Below are 25,428 nucleotides of genomic sequence, written 5' to 3'. Positions count from 1 at the left end.
TCCAGGGAAGGAATGTAGTAGCAGACACGCTCAGCCGTCGGGATCAGGTGATAAGGACCGAATGGTCTCTACACCAGGACGTGGCGGAAAGGCTCTTCGACCTGTGGGGGCGACCAGTCGAGGATCTGTTCGCCATCCGGCACATCAGGAAGCTCCAGGTGTTCTTCTCGGCCGTGCCGGATCCATGGGCAGCTGCAGAGGACGCTCTTCAACACCCGTGGGACAACCTCTTCGCCTATGCCTTTCCCCCGTTCAGCCTGATTCGCAAGGTGATCAGTCGAGCACTGGTCATCCCGAATCTCAGGATGATCCTGATGGCTTCCAATGGCCACAGGCCATTTGGTATCCGGACCTGCTGGCTCTCTCGCAAGAGAACCACGAGAGATCCCATTGGCACAACCTTCTCGGCCAGCCACACGTCGAGCGGTACCACCGAGCAGTCCAGTCCCTACGTTCTTCATTCAACGGCTGGCTGTTATCCACCTTCTCTGCGTACGAGAAGCTTTTTTCGTAGCGCAGCAACAGAGATGGCTGGAAACGTCCGTCAGTCCTCTGCAGCTGTGTACCAGGGGAAGTCGGCCGTCTTCGGTGGTTGGTGTTGTAGACGGGGCCTATCTCTTCTCAGAGCCAATCTTCAGCAGGTAGCGGATTTCCTCGTTTTTTCTTCGCCGAGGAAGCTCCTCTAAGTTCCCACAGTCAAGGATACAGAGCCGCCTTGTCGCTCCTCCTGAAACTGACGGGATTGGACATCTCGAACTCGTTCGAGATCTCCTTGCTTAGGAGCAGCTTCCAAAGGTCTTGCCAACCCAGGGAACTCAAATGACCCTCGTCTTGCTGGACCTGGCATCGGCGAAGAGAGTACGGGAGCGTCATGCAGATAATGATGTGGATGAGATGCTGCTTTGTCCTGGGAGGACGCTACGGCGCTATCTGAAGAGAACTCGACACCTCGGGCCTGAGTGTCGACGCCTCTCCGTTAGCAAGGGGTCAACAAGAAAGAAGTATCAAGAACACTCTTTCGTCCTGGCTGCGTGAGGTCTTCAGGAGGGCGTAGGAGGCTGATGGGTAGTGGACCGACATCCGTAACGTCCCGTCCGAGAACTCACGAAGTCCTGAAGTATTGGCCCCTCGTTGGCGTTTCGTAAGAACTTCTCCGTGGCGCAGGTATGGAAGGCAGGGGTCTGGTACAACCAGACCACCGGCAACTTCCTTATACCTCTTGGATATTGCCCATAGGTCCTTGGATCGGTTTCCTTAGGACCCGTGGTGGCTGCTCAACACGTCGTCTAGCTAACCCAGACCCTAGCAGGCTGAACAGCATCGAGTCCTGGTGTGACTGTATGAATAGATAGTGATGAGAAAGTGACTGGCTTCTCTTTCTATCTTTTTCTTCCCCTCTACCTGTGGGTAGAGGGATACGGTCATCACCCTGCTGGATAAGGACGAGATGCCGGTGAGCTATATGACAGAGCCCCCATCCCTATCCCTTTCACGAGGGATGGGAGCAGAATATCCACCACTTCCTTCTACAAGGGGGGGAAGTGGATGCCTACAAGAGTCAAAACCATGACTTTAACTTTGCTCCTGTACAGGAACAAGTTCTTACATTGCTGGTACGAAGAGATACGCTTGCCTCTCTCTTAGTACTCGGTCCAGAGGTCTGACCATTGATCCTGCGGTGCACACCCGATCAATCGGACAGAGGCTTGGATCCCTCCCTCGCTCTTACGACCAGGGAGGCTTCCAAGGTTGGGCGAACACCAGTCTGTTCACAAAAGACTCAGATTCCACCCACCAAGAAGTGAGTCTTCCTATTGTAAAAGGACCGAAGGTTTTGTATGCCGTGTCGGAACAAATGACAATTTGTCTAAAATTGCATTTTTCCTAACTATACAAACCTGAGGTCCTTTTACACATAGCCCCACCTCATGCCACCCCTCACTCTGCAGTTTTTGCTTGGGCCAAAAAGCAAAAGTGATTTGTTTACCTCCCAGTCGCGCGCGCGCGCCTGTCGGACAAGCAGTTAACTACCGAACCCCTTGTTCGAAAGCTTACGACCTATCCAGCTGCCGCTAGTACCTTCCTATTGTAAAAGGACCTCAGGTTTGTATAGTTAGGAAAAATGCAAATTTTAGACAAATTGTCATTTTAATAATGAAAATTTCATGTTTTTATTTACCTTTATTGTTTGTTAATGTGTTCAGTTCAATGTCTTTGCTTAAATAAGCCTCGAAATACTTATGTTATGTATGTTTGGCCAGTAGCAGTTCCATTTGTTGACAAACAACCGGTTTTCTTGTGGTATGGATTTTCAACAAACTTTCAGGTGGAACAATACATTCCAGTTCTCAGGGCTTTAGTTTCTTGGCAGATATGGCTGTGGCTAGTTGCTCCAAGCAGTTGCAGGGTGAAAATCCATTTGTTACTGATGTTTCTGCCATAATGATAGTTATGGTACATAGGTTGGGTTAGGTAGGGTACATTAGGTTACTTGGTGGCCTTAATGACTGATCTTTTGTATCCCTGACCCAAACACCCCAATTTTCCATTGTGGCCCCCCTTAATTGCAGTAGGTTTTAGGAGAGGTTATATACGTAGAGGAAGTCGAACAACAACAAGCAGTCTTAGTTTAATATTATGTGTTTTTTCAAAGTTTTATGCATGCTGCTGCAGGATTCTATGGGCTTTTTGCCATTTTTTGGTGCCTAATAATGAAAATCGTGCTGCCAGCTCCTTTACATTTACTTTCTATGTGACAATGTTGATAATTTATGAAATATAGCGGGAAATTTATTTTAAATGATAGTAAAAAGCTCTTTGCTCTAAAGAGGATTAAAGAAATAGAAGTAACATTAATATGCGGACTAGAGTCTGTGTGGTATCCACCACATCAGAGGATTCCAATTCAATAACGGAAATATATGAGAAATTCTTTCACACTGTCTGCTTTGTTAACGTATCTTCTGTATAGCAAGATTTCTACTGTCTCTCACTAGCCATTTGTTAGTTGTGGCTCTTTGTCAGCCATTAAGTCCTAGAATGTTTGAAATTGATAAGAAATCAAAGAAAGGTAATGAGTTTTAGTTGAATGTGGGGATCTACTTAAGATCTAACAACACTTCCATTTACTTTGAACTGCCACTACAAAATGGTTTGATAGGACAACAGTTTATACCGTGGTTTGCCTAGGCTAGGCTGTATGATAATTGTTCCTACATAAAAACGTGTGAGTATTCCTTAGCTTGAATTGAAATTGGTTATCAAAACTTTGTAACAAGGTTGTTAAGGTGGTGAGGGGGGGATACCCCATGCTTAACTGCCAGTGCCATCACCAAACACTTTTTCTTCAGCTGCTATTGAGTGACAGTGTCTTGTTACTCTCGTACTGACTGCTAAGAACGAATTTGCTTTTATGTTGGTGTTTTGTTTACACTTAAAATTGTATCAGTAGGGGAGGTGTAAAAGGCAATAGCAAGTGGTATAATTCTTCCTGCCGTCTGTTTAAGTAGATCCCCCACGACTATGTTATAGGGGTAGATTTGTTGCTGTCTTTGGAAAGTTTCTGTAGAGGAAGTTGGATAGAAGTAGCTTAGTAGTTAGTCTACTGCTTTCCTTATGTGCCAAACACCACCTATTCTGCCACTTACGCTCACTCTGCCTGCTTCTGATGCTTCCACATTAAGGACGAGGGAGACCATCCTGTCATTAGTGCTTTCAGTTGGAGATGCTTCTTCAGCAAAGCCTGAGCCAAGAAATCCAAACTCCACCCTTCCACTTCATCTTCTACCTTATCAAGCTCATCCTCCTTGTCCTCCTCTTTTCCTTCATCCTTCTCCACACAGGGAAAATGGGAGGTTCAAGAGGTTCTGCAGGTTACCAGCACAGGTCTCACTGAGTTTCTGTCAGTGGGTGACTTTTAGCTTATGTAGACCTGGACAGGAAGGTACTTCCAGGTGCCATTTCATCAGAACTCTTGGAATTACCTTTGCTTTGTCTGCAATAGGATTGTTTACCAGTTTAAAGTCCTTTGCTTCAGACTGGTGTTAGCCCCTTGGGTGTTCATCTTGGTTTCAGCTTGAACCCATTGCTGCATTATTGGACAATTGGTTGGTTCTGGTGTCATTTGAGACAAAGTTGCCGGAAGTTGAGGATCATAGCAAACTGGTATACATTAGATTTCATTTCCAAGCAGCCAGCAGATTACCTGTCCATGCTCATAGATTTGGGAGAAGCAAAAATCTTTCAGTCAGACTCATGTGTGAGGAAGCTTTGGGATGTAGTAGTGAAGTTCCTGCCCTGACAGGAACAATCAGCTTACCTTATTCCTTGGCCACCTGATGTCTTTTGAAAAACCTTTCCTCACGGGCATCTTTACTTATGCTGGACTCATTGGCGACACAGCAGCTCTGGATGGTCTTAGGCCAATCTTGTCTGTTTTTTTCCCCAGTCTAGAGAAATCTGAGATGGCCTTGCTTGGTGGCTGGATGATATGAACCACTTGGTAGGAGCTTCTGTAAGTTCTCCCCCTCCAAAAATGCATCTGTTCTTAGACACATCAAAGGTAATTTGGAGTGCACACCTATGCAGCTTGTTTGTCTTTGATGTGTAGGCAAAGGATTTACTCCATCTGTATATCAGTGCTCCAGAAATGCAAACAGTATGGCTAATAGGCTTGCTAACATTTCAAAAACAAAAGGAAGAGTGTTTGGTGTCAGCAGCTGAGTATGGAGGTTTTGCCCTGACTTATGCCCATAACCACCAGTTAATTACCCAGTTACCAAGTTTCATTGATTAAATTTAACTCATACAGAGGAATACTAGAAAAAAGGCTCTGGTTTGTATGCAGTATTTAGGAAAAACACAAATTACACAGTATAATTTAAAAATTTGTAAAACAGTAATTGTAGTGATCAGTACAGAAATTGAATGTAATTTAGTAGGAATATGCTTAAACTTGAAAGATATCATGTTGTATATATAGAAAATTTCCTTAAATATGCCATCCAGTTGTAACGGGTTACAATCAGAGATGCCAGGTGGGCGTATAGGGGCCAAATTTGAAAATTCTGGATGTAAAATAATGAGCCTGGGCTTGTTTTTTATTTACAGACAGTCCATGGGTTACAATGGGGGTTCCGTTCTTGAGACACGTTGTAACCCGAAAATCGTCATAAATCGGAACATCATAAAAAATCCTAAGAAAACCTTACTTTTAATGCTTTGGGTACATTCAAAACTATGTAAACTGCATTCTTAATACATTTTTCATTAAAAAAAGTCAAATATTGATTATTTTGCATTTTTGGTGTCATATTTCTTCTGCCAGATGAGTGTTGTAGGCTTCATAACCCTGGACCATGCGTCGTAACCTTGGAAATAATTTCTGATGGATATAATTTTAAAGTGCCTTAACCTCGAAACGTCGTAACCGGGGGACTGCCTGTATTTATTTATTTATTTATGCCGCTCAGATCAAATCTGGGCGAGAAACATAAAACCAGATTTTAAAGAATAATTATTTTTTTCCTTTTTTTCAAAATGTGGAGTAAACAACCTAAATGATTCAAGAAAGCAGAAACCATTAACCCTTTGCTGGATTAAAGGATTATTTCTTTGACCTCATACATGGCTCAGGAATCCAGTTAAAGTAATTTAACTCCCTAGTACTATGTACTCATCTTGGAATAGGGATTCCCGATTTTCAGAGACCTAATCTAGGTAGGTACTCAAGATATCTCTTATTTTTTTTCTCAATCTCGACTCCTCATCATCTTCACATCATTATGATAGTAGAAATATAAATCATGGTTAAAAGTACAATTAAAATGAGTTTTACAACGTTCTAATCAATGACTGATATAGCTTGTTAATAGAGGTAGTAATACTATTAGGGTGATATGCTAGTGAAAGAGGCAGAAGACATAAAAAAAAATAGATTCTGAAACTTGATAGAGAATAATAAGGATGATGATAATCTTACTAATAATAATGATAGTAATAGTAATACCATTGGTGACATGTGCTAGTGAAAGAAGCAGAAGAGTGATAAAACTGAATAAAAATTTAATATATGCCAAGTGTGGTTGGTCATTATAATCCTCATTCTTGCCTGTAGTATTCACTTAACTGGATTTGGCAGTATAAAAGCTAAAGATGTCCATTATTTTTATAATTAAAAAATGTAACATAAATAAAAGACCTGGGCGTAAAATGGTTTAATCTGGGTGTAAAAATAAAAATATTTTGGGCACAGAGCGCTGAAGAAATCTGGCAGTCCTGGTTATAATGTGCACAAGGTGTCAGCTGCCAAATTACATGCTTCATACATCAGTCCTCAGCTGCCTGTTTAGTTTGTGCACCAGATATCAGAGACCTGGGGCCATGCATCAACCAACGAGCAGTTTTACTGAATTTTCTTAAATGCCATTGTCAACTTCTGAAATATCAATGGTTTATAGCAAAACTTATATGGATATGAAATACTGCTCATCCAAATCTTGTTTAAAAATTTTTTTTTATACTTTATTTTAATGCTAAATTTTACATTTCAGAGGCATCATTCTATGATCCAACTAGAGACTTCCATTGTCTAGATGGGTCTGGCACGATACCGTTCGCTTATGTGAATGATGACTATTGCGATTGTCAGGATGGTAGTGATGAGCCTGGGACCTCAGCGTGCCCTAATGGTGAGTTGAGGTTTAACATTTTACAGTTTGTACTAATTAGCTCTAGTGCGAATGTTTGAAAGACTGTTTGCGTCTAGAAATGGGTTTATGTAGTAGCATATAAAGTTGCATGGAAGTTTTCCTTCAGGTATGAAAATTACCGTATATACTCGAGTAACGTGCGATCTCGCATATCATGCGACCCCAAAATTTACACCAATAAACAGTGGTTTTGTCATGTATCTCATGTATCATGCGAGTTCCTTTTCCGAGGTCAGTTCATAAGGTTGGTGGTTTAGCGTGCTAATGGCTGAGTCGTTCAGATGTGTGCTGCTGTTAGTGAAGTTACGGTAATTTTCTTACTAATCTCGAGAATTTAATAGAAGATCTCAAGATTAAAAAAGAATACCAAGATAATAAAATAATTGTAAAAATAACACGCCTAGGAGTCCTAAATCATTCTCTCTCTCTCTCTCTCTCTCTCTCTCTCTCTCTCCTCTCTCTCTCTCTCTCTCTCTCTCTCTCTCTCAGAAATAAATACTGTAATTTGAATCTTTCACGAACGGGTATCAGTAAATGTGTAGACATTGTGTGCGTTTAAAAAAATGTGCAGTACACACATTCCGATGTTTCGGTTTTTGGAATTTTTCAATCTCGGAAATGTGAGGTCAGATGCATAATCAAACAAACATCACTACTGCAGCAAAAACATTTTTTTCCTTTATGTTTTTCATTATTGTTATTTATCAATTACAGTTTATTTAAATAAATTAATATAATACTGTTACATGAATGTCAGATAATTAAGATCACCTATAATAAAATAGTGGGACAATTAATATCATATGTTCACTAATAGCTATTATTTTCAAAACAAACATTCCGTAAAACGTAAAAAATATACGTACATAACAATCAAAATCTAATAATGTTTTGCAGTTCAACTTGTGAATGTCAACAATAAGTATGGCTATATAATATATTTCACCATATCGATCTTGCAGTTGAAGAGTCGTAAAATTTTGAGGATGTCCGGGAAAAGGATTTTGTACTTTGTGATTACGTATCGCTACAACACCATGTGGTATTTTCATACCACTATATTGATGATGCATCGCTACGACACACTGGTATTTTTCATACCCGTATACATTAAAGTTAAAATTATCATATTATATTATTGTTTTCACGAAGAAATAATTATATAAAGAAAATTATCAAGTAATTTTTGCCGTCAGCAGTCAGAAAATCACGAACATGGTAACGTTCAATACTTAGTAGTCCATGCCACGGCATATGGTTCCCCCTGATAAATAGAACAGAATCAGAGGGCAGTCATTGGATAACAGATCTCCATGGCTACCAACCAGCCAATCAGGTGTTAGTTATACTACTCTGTGAATTTCTTAGAATGAACGTTTACACGTAACACACGGGAAGCTAACGATGATGGGTGTGCTTTGCATACAGTACGTAGTCTTTGTTTTTATTAGTGTATTCTCTCTCTCTCTCTTTCTCTCTTTGGTTAATCTTGGGAATTTCCATGGTCAACTCTTGGGATTAGTAAGAAAAATGCGATTATTTGAGTAGCAGTAGCAGCAGCTGCAGCTCACACCCAAATGAATCGGGTAAGCCTAGCACGCCAAACAATAGTATTTACAAAATGAGCGGAGCTCTCTGGCTGGGCTGTTTTGGGTCCACCACATGTTTGATCGCATATCTGCCAAATTTATAACAACAACAGAGATAAAACCATTTCTCCCATTACAGATATCAAATATTATCTTTTCCGTTGCGCAGAATTCTAAATAAATTATGTAGGTTCACGATTGATAAAGTTTTTTTATGCAATAACAAGAAACGGAGTCAGATTTTCTATCAACAGGGCATCTCATTTTGGTGCTGTTGCGAATATTTCACCAGTGTGCACGTGCGTTTAAATCCATACTGACTGTACAGTCTGGAGGCAGTTCTCCCTTCTACACATATCTTGATTTCTTAATATCGTAGGTATAGAATAAATTGGTGAGCAAGGAAATATGAAATAAAGCATAACAGAGTAAGTTTGACGAGTGAGAAAATAAACAATCGTATACAGACAGACTCTCTCTCTCTCTCTCTCTCTCTCTCTCTCTCTCTCTCTCTCTCTCTCTCTCTCTCTGAGAAAATAATAGATAGGAAACAATGACTGAATATTGCTTGAATGCGATATGGCAAAGTTTTGGCCTGACTGAAGTGTGGAGTGACTTTGACACCGACTTACAAGTTATTCCTGGTCATCTCACAGCCATGGATAGACAGAAACTTCACAGCCGAGAAAGGCCAATCGTATACAAAATAAATCGGTATGGAAAATGCGAAATGCGGGCCTATGTTGTCCCATAAAAAAAGTTCTCGCTCGGACAGCTATAAGATTTAGGAGAGAGAGAGAGAGAGGAGAGAGGAGAGAGAGAGGAGAGAGAGAGAGAGAGAGAGAGAGAGAGAGAGAGAGAGAGAGCCGGGCTGAATAGGAAGGACATTAAAGTACCTGGGAATGAAAACCCCTTATAATCTTATAATTATAGCCTCAGGGTTTGTCTCAAGGACATTCAAAGGTCTGTCACACACGGGCAGTTGTTGTTTTTGTAAAATTAGCATAAGGGCAGATCTTTAAAAGCCACGCCAGAGAGCTCGCCACGGTGACAAGACTATACCTTCCATATGAATTGACGATGTCCTATACGAAGATGCAGGAGATGAAGATGAAATGATTAAAGATCTGGAAGATGACGAATATGATGACTGCCTTGATGGCAAAGAATTCAGAGCAGTATTTGATGATACGGACACGGAGAGCGACTTTGGAGGATTTTAGTTTATTAATTTGTTCCGACACGGCATACAAACCTTCGGTCCTTTTACAATAGGAAGGTACTAGCGGCAGCTGGATAGGTCGTAAGCTTTCGAACAAGGGGTTCGGTAGTTAACTGCTTGTCCGACAGGCGCGCGCGCGCGACTGGGAGGTAAACAAATCACTTTTGCTTTCGGCCTCACAGCGAGTAGACGTGTGTGTTCGACGCTCTCTGCCCGCTTCTCGTCGTTTGCTTTCCTTAAGTATTGGTTGTGTTTGTGTATGAAAGAATCATTGTAAGTACAATCATTCCCCTTTTTTCATTGATTTGTGATATTTTGGTCAATTATGGAATCTCCTCGCCTCGCTACCCCACGGAGACTATGCCCCGGGTATCGAAGGGCGTAAATGCGGGAAGTTCCGCTCATTCCCGGAAATTGACCCACATGTTTTGTGCGCTCGGTGTCGGGGGCGCGAATGCACCCGAGCAGAGCCATGTGAAGTTTGCAATAATTGGTCGGAGGCGCAGTGGACTTTGTATGAGGGCAGGAAGAAGCGAAGGCCTGCAAAGGAGTCGTCGGAAAGCTCTCCCGCGACTCCTTTGGTTACGGACACTTCGTCGTCTTTCCTGCCGCCCGCTCAGCTTCCACGTTTGGCGCCTTCCCCTTCGGGGGGGGTTTCTAGGTCCTTCTCCTCACCTGACTTGTCGAGTGTGGAGGAGGGCGCTAGATACCCTGACGTCGAGTTGTACTCTGGGTCCTCTATCCGTTCGTCTTCGGGCGAGCGGGTAGAGGAGCCTGCTAATCACCCGACTTTGACTTCCTCAGGTGCGGTTGCCGCGAAGGACGACCTCGGACAGGTGTGGGCATCGTTGGGACTGCAGGGCGTGCCGAGTGTCCAGGGGCTGCTCTACCATCTCGCTGGCTCCGTGGCGGTCACTCATGCGACGGTTACGACCACCACCACGACCCTCACAACACCTGGCTACGCTTCACCTCCTCACCTGGTGTACACCCCGCACGCGGTCTCTGTAACACCTACTACATCGGTGCAGGGGCCAGTTGCCGTATCACGGGGGAGTGTGATGCCGCCACCTGGGTTTGCCGTGCTGCCGCGACCGGACTTCGTGTGCCCGAAGAGCTCGCCCCTGGACCTCCCACCGGTACCAAGGATGTCTGTGCCGCTGGTCCGTCCAACTGGACAGCCTGCACAGCCTGCCGTACCTGCCGTACCTGCCCAGCCGCCGTTCTCGGACGTGACGTTGATGACTACTGCTGCTGTTCCTGTACCTGCCCCTGCCGTCTCTACTGCTGTTCCTGTGATGCCTGCACCTGCTGACGTTGTTCCTGTTCCTGGCCCCGCTGCTCCCGATGCTGACTGTTCGGACAGGTGCGTCCGGGCCCTGTTGCTTCGGCAACAGCAGCCCCGGCTCCGCTCTGGATGACAGATCTGACGTCGGTCCTGAGGAGGTTGACGAAAGAAGAAGAAGAAGAAGAGGAGGAGGTGTCGTCGTCGTCTTCATCGTCTTCTTCGTCGTCGTCGTCGTCTGCCGCCTCTTCCCCCGTTCTTCTTCTAAGGCTCCCCCGCCGAAGAAGAAGAAGGTCGCCCTAAGAAGTCTCCTTCGGGAACTTCTAAGGGCCCGTCTCGCTCTGGTGAGACGGGGGGTTCTTCCGCTGGTCACCCTGCTCCTTGGGCGGGGGCCAGGACCCGTCTCTTCTTCCGCGAGGAAGAAGACTACGGGGACCAGAGGAGTGCCGGCTAACACCGGCACTTCCTCACCTGCTGGTAGTGGTTCGGCCACGGCAGCAGGATCCGTCTCGGCCTCTCGTTCGCGAGAGGTACCGAGTGTACGGTCGCCTAACAGCGACCGTGCAGCCAGGAACCAGACCTCTGAGTCCGCTCAGCGTCAGGTTCACGGCACGGAGCGGAAGACTGGTGACAGCCGCTCACGCGACTCTCACCAGACCAGCTCTCGCTCTCGTGGCGAGCAGCTGGCTACCCGGGCGGACGTGACGGTCCATGACCGGCCACGGGCTGAGGCTGGGAAGAGGTCCCCCCGTTCGCCGGCACCAGCCACGGCTGGTACCAGCGAACTGACGCGCCGTGAGGACACGCACCGGTCTCACCGTGACAGTAGAGCTCGCCGGTCGCCTGACCGTCACTCGAACAGAGAGCGATCGGGTACGGCGACCAGCACCAGCCCTTCTGACACACGAGACCGGGGCCGCTGTTCTCGGTCCAGCCGTTCTCCACAGCGAGACGGCTCGACTAGGTCTGCAGCTCGATCGCCACCGCGGGTTGACGATCGCCTGCAGTCTTCCAAGCCCGCTGGTTCTGCCAGCGAGCGAGGAGGGAGCGTCAGGTCTGCCTCTCCCATACCTTCAACCTCCTCGGGTTACACCGGGAGGGGCGAGGTATTGAGGAGTGATCGTGAGGGGTGCGCCCCTCAGGATCCCACCACGTCGTCGTACGTACCAGGCACGGTTCTCGGACCAGCCAGGTCATACGCACAAGTGGTTGGAGGAGACCGAGAGGGGTCCGTCGCTGTTCCTCCCCTTGAGGGAGGAGGGTCTCGGGAGATGCTCCTGTTTGAGGGACTGGATGGTCCGACTCCGCAGGACGCAGTCACTCCTGAGATCCAGAGGAACTTTGCCGAGGTTATTGCGCTGATTCGTCAGCACAACGACCTCGCGGAAGGATCGCCGCTCCCACCTTCCGAGCCCACGTCCCGGCTCGAGTCGTTCTGGGGCCCGAAGAGGGAACCCAGACCGACGGTGGGTTTGCCGCGTTCTGAGCTTGCGGACTCAGTGCTGGACCAGGTTGAATCGCTTGTCTCCGGACAAGACGGTTCGCTCAAGTCTGGCAGGTCGAGCAAGCTGCTTCCACCTCCTCTGCTGCGACAGCGGCGTTTTTTACGTGCCATCTGAAGACCCGATTGCCGCCCAAAACAGGTGTGAACCCGGAGTTAGCCAGGCTGATCTCCGGGTGTGTCCTCTGCAGCAGCTCCTGTCCGAGAACCTATGGTTCTCGCAACAAGAGGCACTCGACCTGGAATCTACCGCCATGGCAGCTTTCCAGGCCGTCTCCTGGCTAGATCTGTGGTCCCTCACAGTATCTAAGGTCGCAGCCAACTCCGGGGGAATTTCTCCCGAAGATGACTCGGCCTTTAGGAGACTTTGCCAGTCTGGAGGAAGAGCCATCTCCTTCCTTGCCCACCAGACGGTTGAACCTGTGGGCCAACCTGGTTCTCCGACGAAGGACGCTGTCCTTACTCGGGTTTCCAGGGGGCGGCCGGGCCGTGAAGCGGCGTTGGGACTTCGCAACGGACCTTTACGGAGTTCACGTCTCTCTTCCCAGGAGAGATGGTGGACGCTGCGGTGGACAGACGGCGCACTGACGACAGTGACCGTCTGGTTCACCAGGCAGTCTCGAAGGCTTCTGGGCAGCCTCGGACTGCGGCCAAGTCTAAGAGCTCGGCTAGCGCTTCCTCGGTGGCTAAGACGGTACTGCGTCGAAGCCCCGGGGAAAGACTCTGTCTTCTTCGAAGAAAGGGGGGAAACGCTAGGGACGGCGTTCCCCCTCACCTGCTGCCGGAAGTGGGGGGGTGCCTGGCCAGCCATTGGGCAACTTGGCAGCGCTACGGCGCCGAGACCTGGATTGTAGATGTCCTTCGGGAGGGATATCTATTACCCTTCGAATCTCGGCCACCCCTCACCTCCAACCCGGTCCAACAGCAGTCGTACGTTCCAGGGTCATCGAAGGACGTAGCATTGAGACAGGAGATCAAGACCATGCTGAGCAAGAGAGCTGTAGAAATCGTCACGGATCAGTCACCGGGCTTTTACAGTCGACTCTTCCTGGTGGAAAAGTCTACGGGAGGCTGGCGCCCGGTGATAGATCTCTCTCCCCTGAACCGGTTTGTTCGCCAGACCCGGTTCACGATGGAGACGGCAACGCTCAGTGCTCGACTCCATAGGGAGGGAGAACGATTTCATGCTTTCAGTGGACTTGAAGGATGCGTATTTCCAAATACCCATTCATCAGTCCTCCAGAAAAGTACCTCCCCCGAATCATCCTCGACGGGACGGTGACCAGTTCAGGGCCACTTTGCTTCGGTCTCTCAACCGCCCCACAGGTGTTCACGCGAGTGTTCACTCTGGTGTCTGCTTGGGCCCATTCGCACGGGATACGTCTGATGAGGTATCTCGACGATTGGTTAGTCCTGGCGAGCTCCCGCTCGCAGTTGCTACAGGACAGGGATCGACTGCTCGAGTTCTGTCGCGATCTGGGGATCGTTGTGAACTTCGAAAAGTCCGATCTCGAGCCCAAGCAGAGGATGAAGTACTTGGGTATGCTGATCGACACGGTAGCAGGGCGAGTCTTCCCCGCAGACTCGCGGATCAGCAGATTCAGGGAGGCAGCCAACCAGTTCCTGTCTCGGCAGGAACAGGTAGCTCAGCGATGGCAAGTCGTGATCGGACACCTGTCGTCACTCGAGAAGTTAGTCCCTCACGGGCGTCTTCACCTGCGGTCTCTTCAGTGGAGACTAAAGGAGAGTTGGTCACAGGCGACGGATCCCCCAAGCTTTCCAGTGTCACTGACACCCCCGGAGGTGAGGCAGGACCTAGCCTGGTGGCTGGACGACAGGAAACTCTTAAGAGGAGTGCCTCTGCGCACTCCCCCCCCCCCCCCCGGACCAATGCAGCTGTTCTCAGACGCATGGCGACCGAGGGATGGGGCGCACACCTGGAGGAGTTGCTGACTTCAGGTAGTGTGGGACGAGAATGACAAGCACCTTCACATCAATGTACTGGAACTCAAGGCAGCGTTCCTCGCTCTCCAAGAGTTCCAGGACAGCTTGATGGGACACTCAGTGGTGTTGAATGTGCGACAACACACTGGTGGTGGCCTACGTCAACAAACAGGGGGGCCTAGTGTCTCTCCCTTTGTACCAGTTGACTCGGCAGGTGCACGAGTGGGCCGAGGCACACTCAATAGAGCTGTCGGCACGCTACATTCCAGGGAAGAGGAATGTAGTAGCAGACACGCTCAGCCGTCGGGATCAGGTGATAGGGACCGAATGGTCTCTACACCAGGACGTGGCGGAAAGGCTCTTCGACCTGTGGGGGCGACCAGTCGTGGATCTGTTCGCCACCCGGCACAACAGGAAGCTCCAGGTGTTCTTCTCGGCCGTGCCGGACCCATGGGCAGCTGCAGAGGACGCTCTTCAACACCCGTGGGACAACCTCTTCGTCTATGCCTTTTCCCCCGTTCAGCCTGATTCGCAAGGTGATCAGTCGAGCACTGGTCACCCCCCCGAATCTCAGGATGATCCTGGTGGCTCCCAAATGGCCACAGGCCATTTGGTATCCGGACCTGCTGGCTCTTCTCGCAGGGGAACCGAGAGAGATTCCCCCTTGGCACAACCTTCTCGCCCAGCCACACGTCGAGCGGTACCACCGAGCAGTCCAGTCCCTACGTCTTCACGGCTGGCTGTTATCCACCATCTCTTGCGAACGAGAGGCTTTTCTCGTAGCGCAGCAACAGAGATGGCTGGAAACGTCCGTCAGTCCTCTGCAGCTGTGTACCAGGGAAGTGGGCCGTCTTCTGTGGTTGGTGTCGTAGACGGGGTCTATCTCCTCTCAGAGCCACTCTTCAGCAGGTAGCGGATTTCCTCGTTTTTCTTCGCCGAGAGAAGCTCCTCTCAGTCCCCACAGTCAAAGGATACAGAGCCGCCTTGGCGCTCGTCCTGAAACTGAGGGGATTGGACATCTCGAACTCGTTCGAGATCTCCTTGCTCATGAGGAGCTTCGAAAGGTCTTGCCCACCCAGGGAACTCAGGCCCCCTGCGTGGGATGTGACTCTCGTCCTTAGGAGTTTGACTCGAAGACCCTTCGAGCCACTCCGAGAGTCGTCAGACAGGGATCTGACCCTCAAGACCCTCTTCTTGCTGGCCCTGGCATCGGCGAAGAGAGTAGGGGAACTTCATGGTCTTTCCTATGATGTACGACATTCCAGGGGATGGGATCTGTTGACGCTCGATTTCGTCCCGACTAATTCGTTGCGAAGACTCCAGAAAAAACCGTCGATCCCTGACGACAGGTTCGAGTCATTCACGATTCCCTCCCTAATGGACTTCACCGATAATGATGCGGATGAGATGCTGCTTTGTCCTGCGAGGGCGCTACGGCGCGATCTGAAGAAAACTCGACACCTCAGCCTGAGTGTCGACGCCTCTTCGTTAGCACCGGGGTAACCAAGAAAGAAGTATCCAAGAACACATCTTTCATTCTGGCTGCGTGAGGTCATCAGGAGGGCGTATGAGGCTGATGGTAGTGACGACATCCGTACGTCCCGTCCGAGAGCTCACGAAGTCAGAAGTATTGGCCCCTCGTTGGCGTTTCGTAAGAACTTCTCCGTGGCGCAGGTCCTGAAGGCAGGGGTCTGGTCTAACCAGACTACCTTTACGTCCTTCTACCTTCGGGATATTGCCCACAGGTCCTTGGATACCTTTTCCTTGGGACCCGTGGTGGCTGCTCAACAAGTTGTGTAGCAAACCCAGACCCTCGCAGGCTGAAACAGCATCGAGTCCTGGTGTGACTGTGTGGATGGATGTGTGAATGAGTGAGTGACTGGCTCCCTCTTCCCGTCTTTTCCTCCTCCTCTACCTGTGGGCAGAGGGCCACGGTCGTCACTACGCTGGATGAGGACGAGATGCAGGTGAGCTATATGACAGAGCCCCATCCTATCCCTTTCACTAGGGATAGGAGCAGAATATCCACCACTTCCTCCTACAAGGGGGGGGAAGTGGATGCCTACAAGAGTCAAACCCATGACTTTATATTTGCTCCTGTACAGGAACAAGTTCTTACATTGCTGGTACGAAGAGATACGCTTGCCTCTCTCTTAGTACTCGGTCCAGAGGTCTGACCATTGATCCTGCGGTGCACACCCCGATCAATCGGACAGAGGCTTGGATCCCTCCCTCGCTCTTACGACCAGGGAGGCTTCCAAGGTTGGGCGAACACCAGTCTGTTCACAAAAGACTCAGATTCCACCCACCAAGAAGTGAGTCTTCCTATTGTAAAAGGACCGAAGGTTTGTATGCCGTGTCGGAACAAATGACAATTTGTCCAAAATTGCATTTTTCCTAACTATACAAACCTGAGGTCCTTTTACACATAGCCCCACCTCATGCCACCCCTCACTCTGCAGTTTTTGCTTGGGCCAAAAGCAAAAGTGATTTGTTTACCTCCCAGTCGCGCGCGCGCGCCTGTCGGACAAGCAGTTAACTACCGAACCCCTTGTTCGAAAGCTTACGACCTATCCAGCTGCCGCTAGTACCTTCCTATTGTAAAAGGACCTCAGGTTTGTATAGTTAGGAAAAATGCAATTTTGGACAAATTGTCATTTTATGCATTTTTTTTTACTTTAATAAATTTTCACTTACCTGCGTATCCTAAAATGAAAATAATAGTTCAAGTAACAAATGTTTCTTTTACTGAGTAAAACAAAAAGTAAAAAATCCTTCGGTGTTGTGCCTTAATCAACTGATTTGGAAATTATAGATGGTTAGTCTAGAACAGTTAAACATGTTGTATAAACCAAAATAATGCAAATGGCGCACGATCGCTCTTTTGTATTTTAAAATACAATAGTAATATGAGAATGCATACAATATCACTGGATATAGTGAAGTACAAGTAAAGCATAATTTGTTCATGAAACTTACCTGTCAGATATATATATAGCTGTATTTTCTGAAGTCCGACAGAATTTTAAAAACTTCCGACACACGCATTGGTCGGCCAGGTGGTTAGTACCCATTCCCGCCGCTGGGAGGCGGGTATCAGGAACCATTCCCATTTTCTATTCATAATTTTTCTGTCGCCGGTGCTGAAAACACCTGTTTTCAGTACCTCCGTCTTAGGATTTTGGAAACTTCATTGCCGCTAAGTATCCTAATTATCTTTTGATTTATTTACTTGGATTTGTGGCTAGGCATACGCTATCTTAAATTGATTTGAATTTGATTCATTTTTGCTTAAAATATCTGAATCTAGTTAGGCTAGTTTCAGACGGGGTTGTCTGCAAAGATAGGGTGTGGCTACCGAAAGCTTCGGTAGATCCGCACTTGGTATGTACGAGGGGTATGGGTCTTCCTTCTTTGTTGAGATTTGTCATGTAAGGAGTGTGAGACTTTGTCTATTCCGTAAGGAAGACGTATGATTCGTATGTACGCAATTAATCAGTAAACATGTCTAATTCCGTAAGGAAGACGTATGATTCGTATGTACGCAATTAATCAGTAACAAAAGTCAGGGTAGTGAACCTGCTAACCTTCCTGTAGACTTTATTTTGCCTAACCCTGTAGTATGGCCTACGGGCTATGAATATGTCTACGAGAGGTGCTCGCTCTTCTTCATTGCTGTGAAGTGCTACTTCTGTAATTGTTACTCCTAACCCTGCAGTATTGCCTTCGGGCCCTAAGCAGTGTCTGTAGAGGAATTGCCCTTTCTCTTATACTCTTTCGATTCGTAACTTAGAATCGAAAGTGCTTGCTTTAGAGAGTAAAAGTGAAGTGCAGAAGTGCAGTGATACCCTTGTGTAGTGGAGGGTGCGTCAGATCGGCCTCGTTTCGCCTCTAGGCCGGGACCTCTGCTTGACTCCAGGACCCGGGGAGGGAGCATGTCGAAAGCCTAAGGAGGGTTACAAGGAACCCACCGATCTGGCGTGCCTTCGGCAGTTTCTGATGAAAATCCCCAGACTGCCAAAGTGCGTGCGCGTGCACGAATCCTGAAAGTTTGCTTCTCGTCCTCCGAAGCGTCCTCTCCGTGCAGGGGTTGGAGCTTTCGGAAGGACTCGCGCCCTCTAAATAGAAGCTTTATAGAAGAGGACGCTTCACGTCCTCTCTCTCTCTCGTTATGCGTTTCAGTGAGAAGTAAGAAGGCGAACGTCGCCTGAACTCGTGTCCGTCTTTCCACCGAGAAATACGTAAAAGAAAGTCATAGTAGCAGGAAGCTTTTGAGAGCGGACGCCTGGGACGCTCGGATGGACTCACGGCGCGCGGGTGGCACGCCAAGCGCGCTCCGTGCGCGCCAGTGGAGCGCCGAGCGTGCTCCAGTGGAACGCCGAGCGCGCTCCAGTGGACGCCGAGCGTGCACCAGCGCACGCCAGGTGTGTCGCCTGGCTGAACGTTTCTGTTGAACTCTTCAAGCTCTTGTTTCAGATTTGGGCCTAAAGAATTTTTACCTCTACCTTCGGTGATACCTTCTACCTCACCTGCAAAGAATGTGAAGTAGGCAGTGCTTCGGAGGAAGCTTAAAGTGAACAGACAACTTCTTCTTCGAAACCCAGCAAGACATCGGGTTTCCTGAATTCAAGAGGTCTCTGTCAATTAATATTGCTTTTCGCATAGGTGGATGGAGTTAGGGAAGATCTCGTTTGCTCTACCGCAACCTTTGCCATTCTGCCAATAAATTTAAGTTGCCACTACCGCAGTCAAGACTTTGCGATAAGGCAGTTACGGGTTATGTAAGGCTCGATGTCCTGCACGTCAGGACTCTCGGCAACGTTCAGTAGGATTCTTGCAAAGGCACTCATCAAAAAGGACGCTCTTCAGGAAAGCGCAAGACAGGACTTCCTTTGCCATACTGCAATAATTTTAAGCTTTAGCAGGCATTAGTTGTGATACGGGAGAGGAAGCTGGTTGGAGAGTTTCTTCCTCTTCCCAGGATAATTTTCCAAGCTTTTTAGCCCATCTGAAAGGGTTTTTCAGATGATTAGATTTTGTTAGTTTCTAGTCGGGACTACGCTGCCGAATTGAACATCGTCGTCCTACTTGCCGTAAGCCCAGTCTCTTAACAGGATTCTTGCCCCTTCCTCGTTTGAGACGGGAATCGGAAAAATTAAATGCTCGACTCCCTGGATTACGTTTTGTCAATTCAGTGACTTTCCCCCATTGACAATATACTTTCGTTTGTCAAGTAAGTGGGTATCCCCTCTTTGACAAAATATCTCTTTGTCCCGTAAATGGGTTAGTTCTCATGACAAACATCTCATTAACTTGATATTGCGTAAGCGAATAAGCTCTTATTGACAAGATTCGGAAGAGCTCTCATTCGTCATTCGCAGACTCGTACAAGAAATAGACTTGTAGACTACGTCAATGAACGCTTATGTCCAATAACATAAGAAGCTTGAGCTGACTGCTTCGACTGCTTCAATTCTCTTAAGTTTTGTTCATGAAACTTGCCTGTCAGATATGTATGTAGCTGTATTTCCGAATTCAGCTATATATATGTCTGCCAGGTAAGTAGGAACAAACTTTATTGTGATATAATTTCATTTTTGCCTTGCGTTATTTTACTTCTGGTTGGTTCAAGTTATATACGCTTGCTGTAGTTACCTCTTCGGATGGCAACCGAGAGGTCTGTTGTCTATTTTAAGGACATTTAATCGTTACTCCCTGCAGCCTAACAGGAGTTTCCGATTTATCTTTTACCGTTGTATGGTAGTGTTCTGACGACACAAACGCATCTATATATTTAGCGTTTTCTGTTTCGCTTAAATATACCAGCTTGAGAGTCTTTCTGCTCAAAAAATAACGGACCTATTTCTTCGTAGTATAGGGTAGCTGGCAACCCAGACATAAAGTTAAGAGACGACGTTCGTAAGCTGCTTGCTGCTGCTGTCACGCTGTCTGTCCTCCAGTCCAACCGAGCCAGTATTCAGTAACAGATCGTGCGCTGTCATGCGCGGTAGGTTACGTCTCTCTCTCCTGCGGGATTGACTGACTAACCGTATCTCTGTGCTGACGGTTACGTCTCTCCTGCGGGATTGACTGACTAACTGTATCTCTGTCCTACAATCACGGACTTTAGCCTAAGATTGAGGGGATTTCTTACGTGAATGAATAAACGTTGCATTCGTTTTGCCTTACTATGTTCAACAGAGTTATCTCTTAATCCTTTCGGTGCTCGTTACCGCACGGTATGGAACTACGAGTCTACCGCAATATTGCACTTTTATTTGCTCTCCTGCTTAGGCAAAGCGCAGCCTTATTTAGGGAAGTAAGCATACTCGGGGAGGGAATGGATGAGCTTGCTGGGGACCATTTCCTTCCTGAAGAAGTTTGTTTCCCCGAATAGACTGCAATTCAGACCACAGTTTTTTTCCTACCGGGAAACAAATATTATTCAAGATCTAGCAATGATTCTGAACATCTCTCAGTGCGTCTATCCAACCTGAGGTGATAGAAAGAAGGTGACGGGACATCTGGATAGGGTTTCAGATGTCCTGGATCTTAATCTGAAAGAAGTAAAAGCGATTCGGTAGTCCCTCCAGTCCTCGAAACGAGTTTTTGGGAACCAGTGGTCCAGATCAACTCTGATATTCCACAGCTCTCTCATATCTTAAGAAGTATCTTCTCTCGGTCCTTGTTCGAGTTTACGAGAAAGAGCCTATTATAACAACAGGCGTAAAATGTAACGATCCTCTACAGGTTCGTTACAGGATTGCAAAAGTCCGTACGAATCGCCTCGATCGACGGCAGCAACTATTCACTTCCGAGTGGAATCTTTCTTTAGAAGTAAGTTGAGAGTTGTGTAGACTTTAGGGACGCCCTTTCATTCTTCTCTTCGATATGTTGAGGACGAAGAGGCGGCTTCTTCTCTGCTCCCTTATTCTCGATCCGGGATCGGTACCATTAAACGCCATCCTATGATATTGAACGGGGATGGATGTTTAGTCTCTTTTTTCCCCTTTTTCAATCGCTTAGGAAATGTAATAAGAGGATTTATGACGTCACAGGGAGCGACAATGACGCTGATCGCCCCATGTTGGCCTTCAGAATCCTGGATTCACAGAGGTCACATACTTCCTAGTTCACTTTCCAAGGACCTTTTCCGAGAGAGTCGGTCTACTCTAACTCGAAAGGTACCTATAACCTCTCCGCTCTGAGTCTGACTACGTTCAGACTATCGAGAGGTTGACAGGAATAAGATTACCGTCTTCCTTTTCCGTCTGAAGAATGGGATAAGCTGGCAGTCACAACTATTAAAGAATATGCAAATATGTTGTTGACGGCCTTTGGGCTCAGAGATTTGCGTCTGTCAAACAACAAAGCCCTTCACGATCTTTTGAGTTCCTGTGGAATCTCGAAACTCGCTCACCATCTACTTTTCGTCTCACCTGTTTTCTCGGAGTCAGACACTCGTGCGAGATCAGGCGACATATAGTAGCCCTGAGTTTCTTGTTGACGAAGTCGGTTGCGTTTATACACCCCCGATGATCGTGTAACATGAGACCAGGTTGGACTGTCAGGCATTCTTCCTTCGGGACTGAATCGCCTTTTTGCTCTTGCTCCTTTCTCCTGGCACCAGAAGCTCGAGTCAGGAGTTGATTCGCTGACGACGTTGGGTTGCGTTGATACACCCCCAAGGTTTGCTTAGATTGAATCGCCCAGGCAGTCCAGACACTCATCCTTCAGCGAAGAATAAGTGCCCTTATGGTCTTCAGGGTACAGCCTTGCTGTCCTTGATTCGTCTGACTGGTCAACTGGTCGTTCACCTGACTTTAGTACAGACGGACTGACTGTGCATGTCCAGATCGAAGCTTTCAATATGGAACTTAGACGTAGTCTGAAGTTCTTGATGTTAAAGCATTCGAACCTCTCCTACCTGTTAACTTTTTGCATGTGATCAGGAAGGCCTTCTTCTAACCACCCTAGATACGACAAAGAGGGTTAGTGAAATTTTAAGCCATCGTCACAAGTTTTGGCTTTAGAGAAGACAAGGCGGTGTGCTCTCTAAGCCTTCCGTTGTGGCCTAAGAATGGAAACCCGTTTTGTCCTTGGGCCAGGAGCTTGGAAGCAAGGATGGCACAAGTTAGTGGGCAGGAGCCAGAGAGAGTCCTGTGCCCTGTCGGGTCTCTCAAGTTTTATCTACATAAAACCCAAGAAAGTCGAAGTCACTCGGGCAATCTGCAGTTTTCCGAAAAAGACCAGACTTGCCCATATCGAAGAACACCCTGGCTTTAGTGTTAAGGAGTTCTTTCAAAAATGCTCCTTCATTGTGTTTGCACAAAGATTTGAAATCTTTTTATCTAAATGCTACGAGGTGAGGGCGCGGCCTCGGAAGCATTTCAACAGAGCATGGAACTCAGTAACATCCTGAGTACCATGTTTTAGCGAAGCAACTCTGTGTTCACTTCACACTCCCTGCGAGATGTGAAGATGGCATATGAGATCTGCTGCTCGCTAGGGCCATACGTGTCTGCAGACACAATCTTGGGGGCAAGAAGTACCACTCATCCTATCCTGTAGAAAATGGTTAGGAAGAGCTCTTAATTTAGTTGATGTAGCGCCGACAACGGCGACTTCTTAACTCTTAAGCCTTAGTTAAAACACCTTAACTTTGGCTAGGTTGGTCAGGTGGTGATATATATATATATATATATATATATATATATATATATATATATATATATATATATATATATATATATAATATATATATATATATTTATTTTACTTCTTAGCCCTCATGGTATGGTCAATATGGTCTAGTCACGTCGTGGTCTCGCCCCTGTTGACAGATCATCTGGAGTGCACCAGCTATATAAGTCTCTACCTCGCTGGCAACTCTAGTAGCACAAGCAGACTTACGTGGCAGTAACCACGAAGCCAGCTATGCTAACAGGTGGAACCAAGATGTAAATCATCTGCATGCATTTGTTTCCTAAAATCCTTCTATTCTGTCCCTTCCCACCTCCAAAGGTGGGATTCAGCTATATATATATCTGACAGGTAAGTTTCATGAACAAAATGATATTGTTATGATACAATAAAGTTTGTTCATACTTACCTGGCAGATATATATAATCAAGTACCCACCCACCTCCCCTCAGGGGACAGTGGAAATAAAAATTATGAATAGAAAATGGGAATGGTTCCTGATACCCGCCTCCCAGCGGCGGGAATGGGTACTAACCACCTGGCCGACCAATGCGTGTGTCGGAAGTTTTTAAAATTCTGTCGGACTTCAGAAAATACAGCTATATATATATCTGCCAGGTAAGTATGAACAAACTTTATTGTATCATAACAATATCATCTTTTTAAAAGATCTACTGTTTTCCTCCGGTAGTAACTATCACGATCTGCCGATTTGGGAAAGCATAGACGGTACGCTAATTTTATACCGCGTGTATGATGTGATCCCTTTAAAATTAGCTTCAAAATTAGGTTTCAAAAGTCGCATAATATGCGAGTATATACGGTAGGTTTATAAATCACTTGCTCCCTTAGCTTAGTAATAAACTGAAAATTGACAGTAGCATGCTTATAATCATGAGATTATTTTCCTGTTGATCTTTCTCATTACTTTCTGTACTGTTCATGTAACTTGACAGGTTTGTCATTTTGATGTGTTTACTATGTCCATGTTGCCAGGCCCAGTGGTCCGGATCAAATTGTGGGCTTAAGCTTGAAGCTTAACTAACATCAGTTTTGTTCATGAAACTTACCTGTCAGATATATATATAGCTGTATTCTCTGAAGTCCGACAGAATTTCTAAAAACTTATGACACACGTAGTGGGAGTAGGGTGGTTAGTACCCATTCCCGCCGCTGGGAGGCGGGTATCAGGAACCATTCCCATTTTCTATCAGATTTCTTCTGTCGCCGGTGTTGTAAACATCTGTTTACAGCACCTCCGCCTCAGGATTTTGGAAAACTTTCTTTGCTTGAGTATCCTCTTGACTTTTTGGTTATTTGTTATTGGATCGATAGCTTGGCATACGTGACTTTGGATTGTTTTTGATTTTGGCTTGGTTTTTTCCTTAAATATGTCAGGTTCTAGTTCGGCTAGTGCCAGAGTGTGTATGAAAGACGAATGCAAGGTGAGGTTACCAAAAGCTTTGGTTGATCCTCATACAGTGTGTAAAGGTTGTAGGGGGCAAGTGTGTAGGTATGATTTTTGCTGCACGGAGGTCTTCCTCCAGGAGTAAATCGGGTAGTAGACAGGGTAATAATGTAACCCCTTCTAACCCTTCTTTAGATTTTGTGACTCCTAACCCCATAGTGTTGCCTTCGGGCCCTCAAGTGGTGTCTGCGGAGGGTAATGCCCTTTCGCTTATTTTAGATTCTTTGAAAACTCTGGAATCTAAGGTTCTAGCCCTTGAAAACAGGGAAAGTGCTAAGTGTAGTGATAGTGCCCCTAGGGAAGTGGAGGGGGCGTCAGATCGGCCCTATAGCGCCTCTAGGCTGGGACCTCTGCCGGACTCCCAGGACTCAGGGAGAGGGCATGTCGAAGGCCGAAGGAGGGTTACGGGGATCCCCCACCGATCTGACGTCCCTTCAGCAGTACCTGTTGACGCTTCCCAGGCTGCTAAGGAGCGTGCTCGAGCACGTGTCCTAAAGGATTGTTTCTCGTCTTCCGACGCGTCCTCCCCGCGCAACGGGGGGGTGGGAATCTCGTTCGGATTCGCGACCTTTGAAGAGGAACTTTTCAAGATCAGGACGCTTCACGTCATGCTTTGTCGGATTGGCATTCTTCTCCGGAAAGCGTGTCCTTTCCGCCCCAGAAGAAGGCTAGGTCGTCTTCCGATGATGACGTCTTTGAGCGCCCCAGTCGCTCTAGAGCAAAGGCTGTTCCTGGGAGAAGGAAGAAGGCGTCCCCTCGCCCCTCACCTTCTCGCAGGCATGGCTCTTCTCCTCGTATAGATCCTTCGCAGACGGAGATAATCCTTGCTATGCAGCGACAACTGGATGCTTTACTTAAGCAGAAGGAAACGGTTTCTGGCTGTAAGAAGGACGATAGACTTCCGATAAAGAGATCAAGACAGTCTTCTCCGCCTGCTCGTCTTTCGTCCCCGTTTCATGGTATTTCGTCGTCTAGACTTCGTTCTCCCCAGCGTTTGTCTAGAGGT

General features: G+C 47.0%; 1 protein-coding gene across 2 annotated transcripts in view; it reads left to right on the top strand.

Annotated features, from left to right (window-relative positions):
- LOC135196904 (glucosidase 2 subunit beta-like) overlaps positions 1-25,428 on the top strand; it is an 80,095-nt gene that overhangs the window by 12,985 nt on the left and 41,682 nt on the right. For both annotated transcript variants that reach the window (XM_064223714.1, XM_064223715.1), the window contains exon 2: positions 6,552-6,689. In XM_064223714.1, the coding sequence (XP_064079784.1) occupies positions 6,552-6,689 (138 nt within the window). The remainder of the gene's footprint in view (positions 1-6,551; positions 6,690-25,428) is intronic.

The sequence above is a fragment of the Macrobrachium nipponense genome, chromosome 18, assembly GCF_015104395.2.
Source record: "Macrobrachium nipponense isolate FS-2020 chromosome 18, ASM1510439v2, whole genome shotgun sequence".
NCBI classification, from domain to species: domain Eukaryota; kingdom Metazoa; phylum Arthropoda; class Malacostraca; order Decapoda; family Palaemonidae; genus Macrobrachium; species Macrobrachium nipponense.
This window is presented reverse-complemented; position numbering and strand designations above follow the sequence as displayed.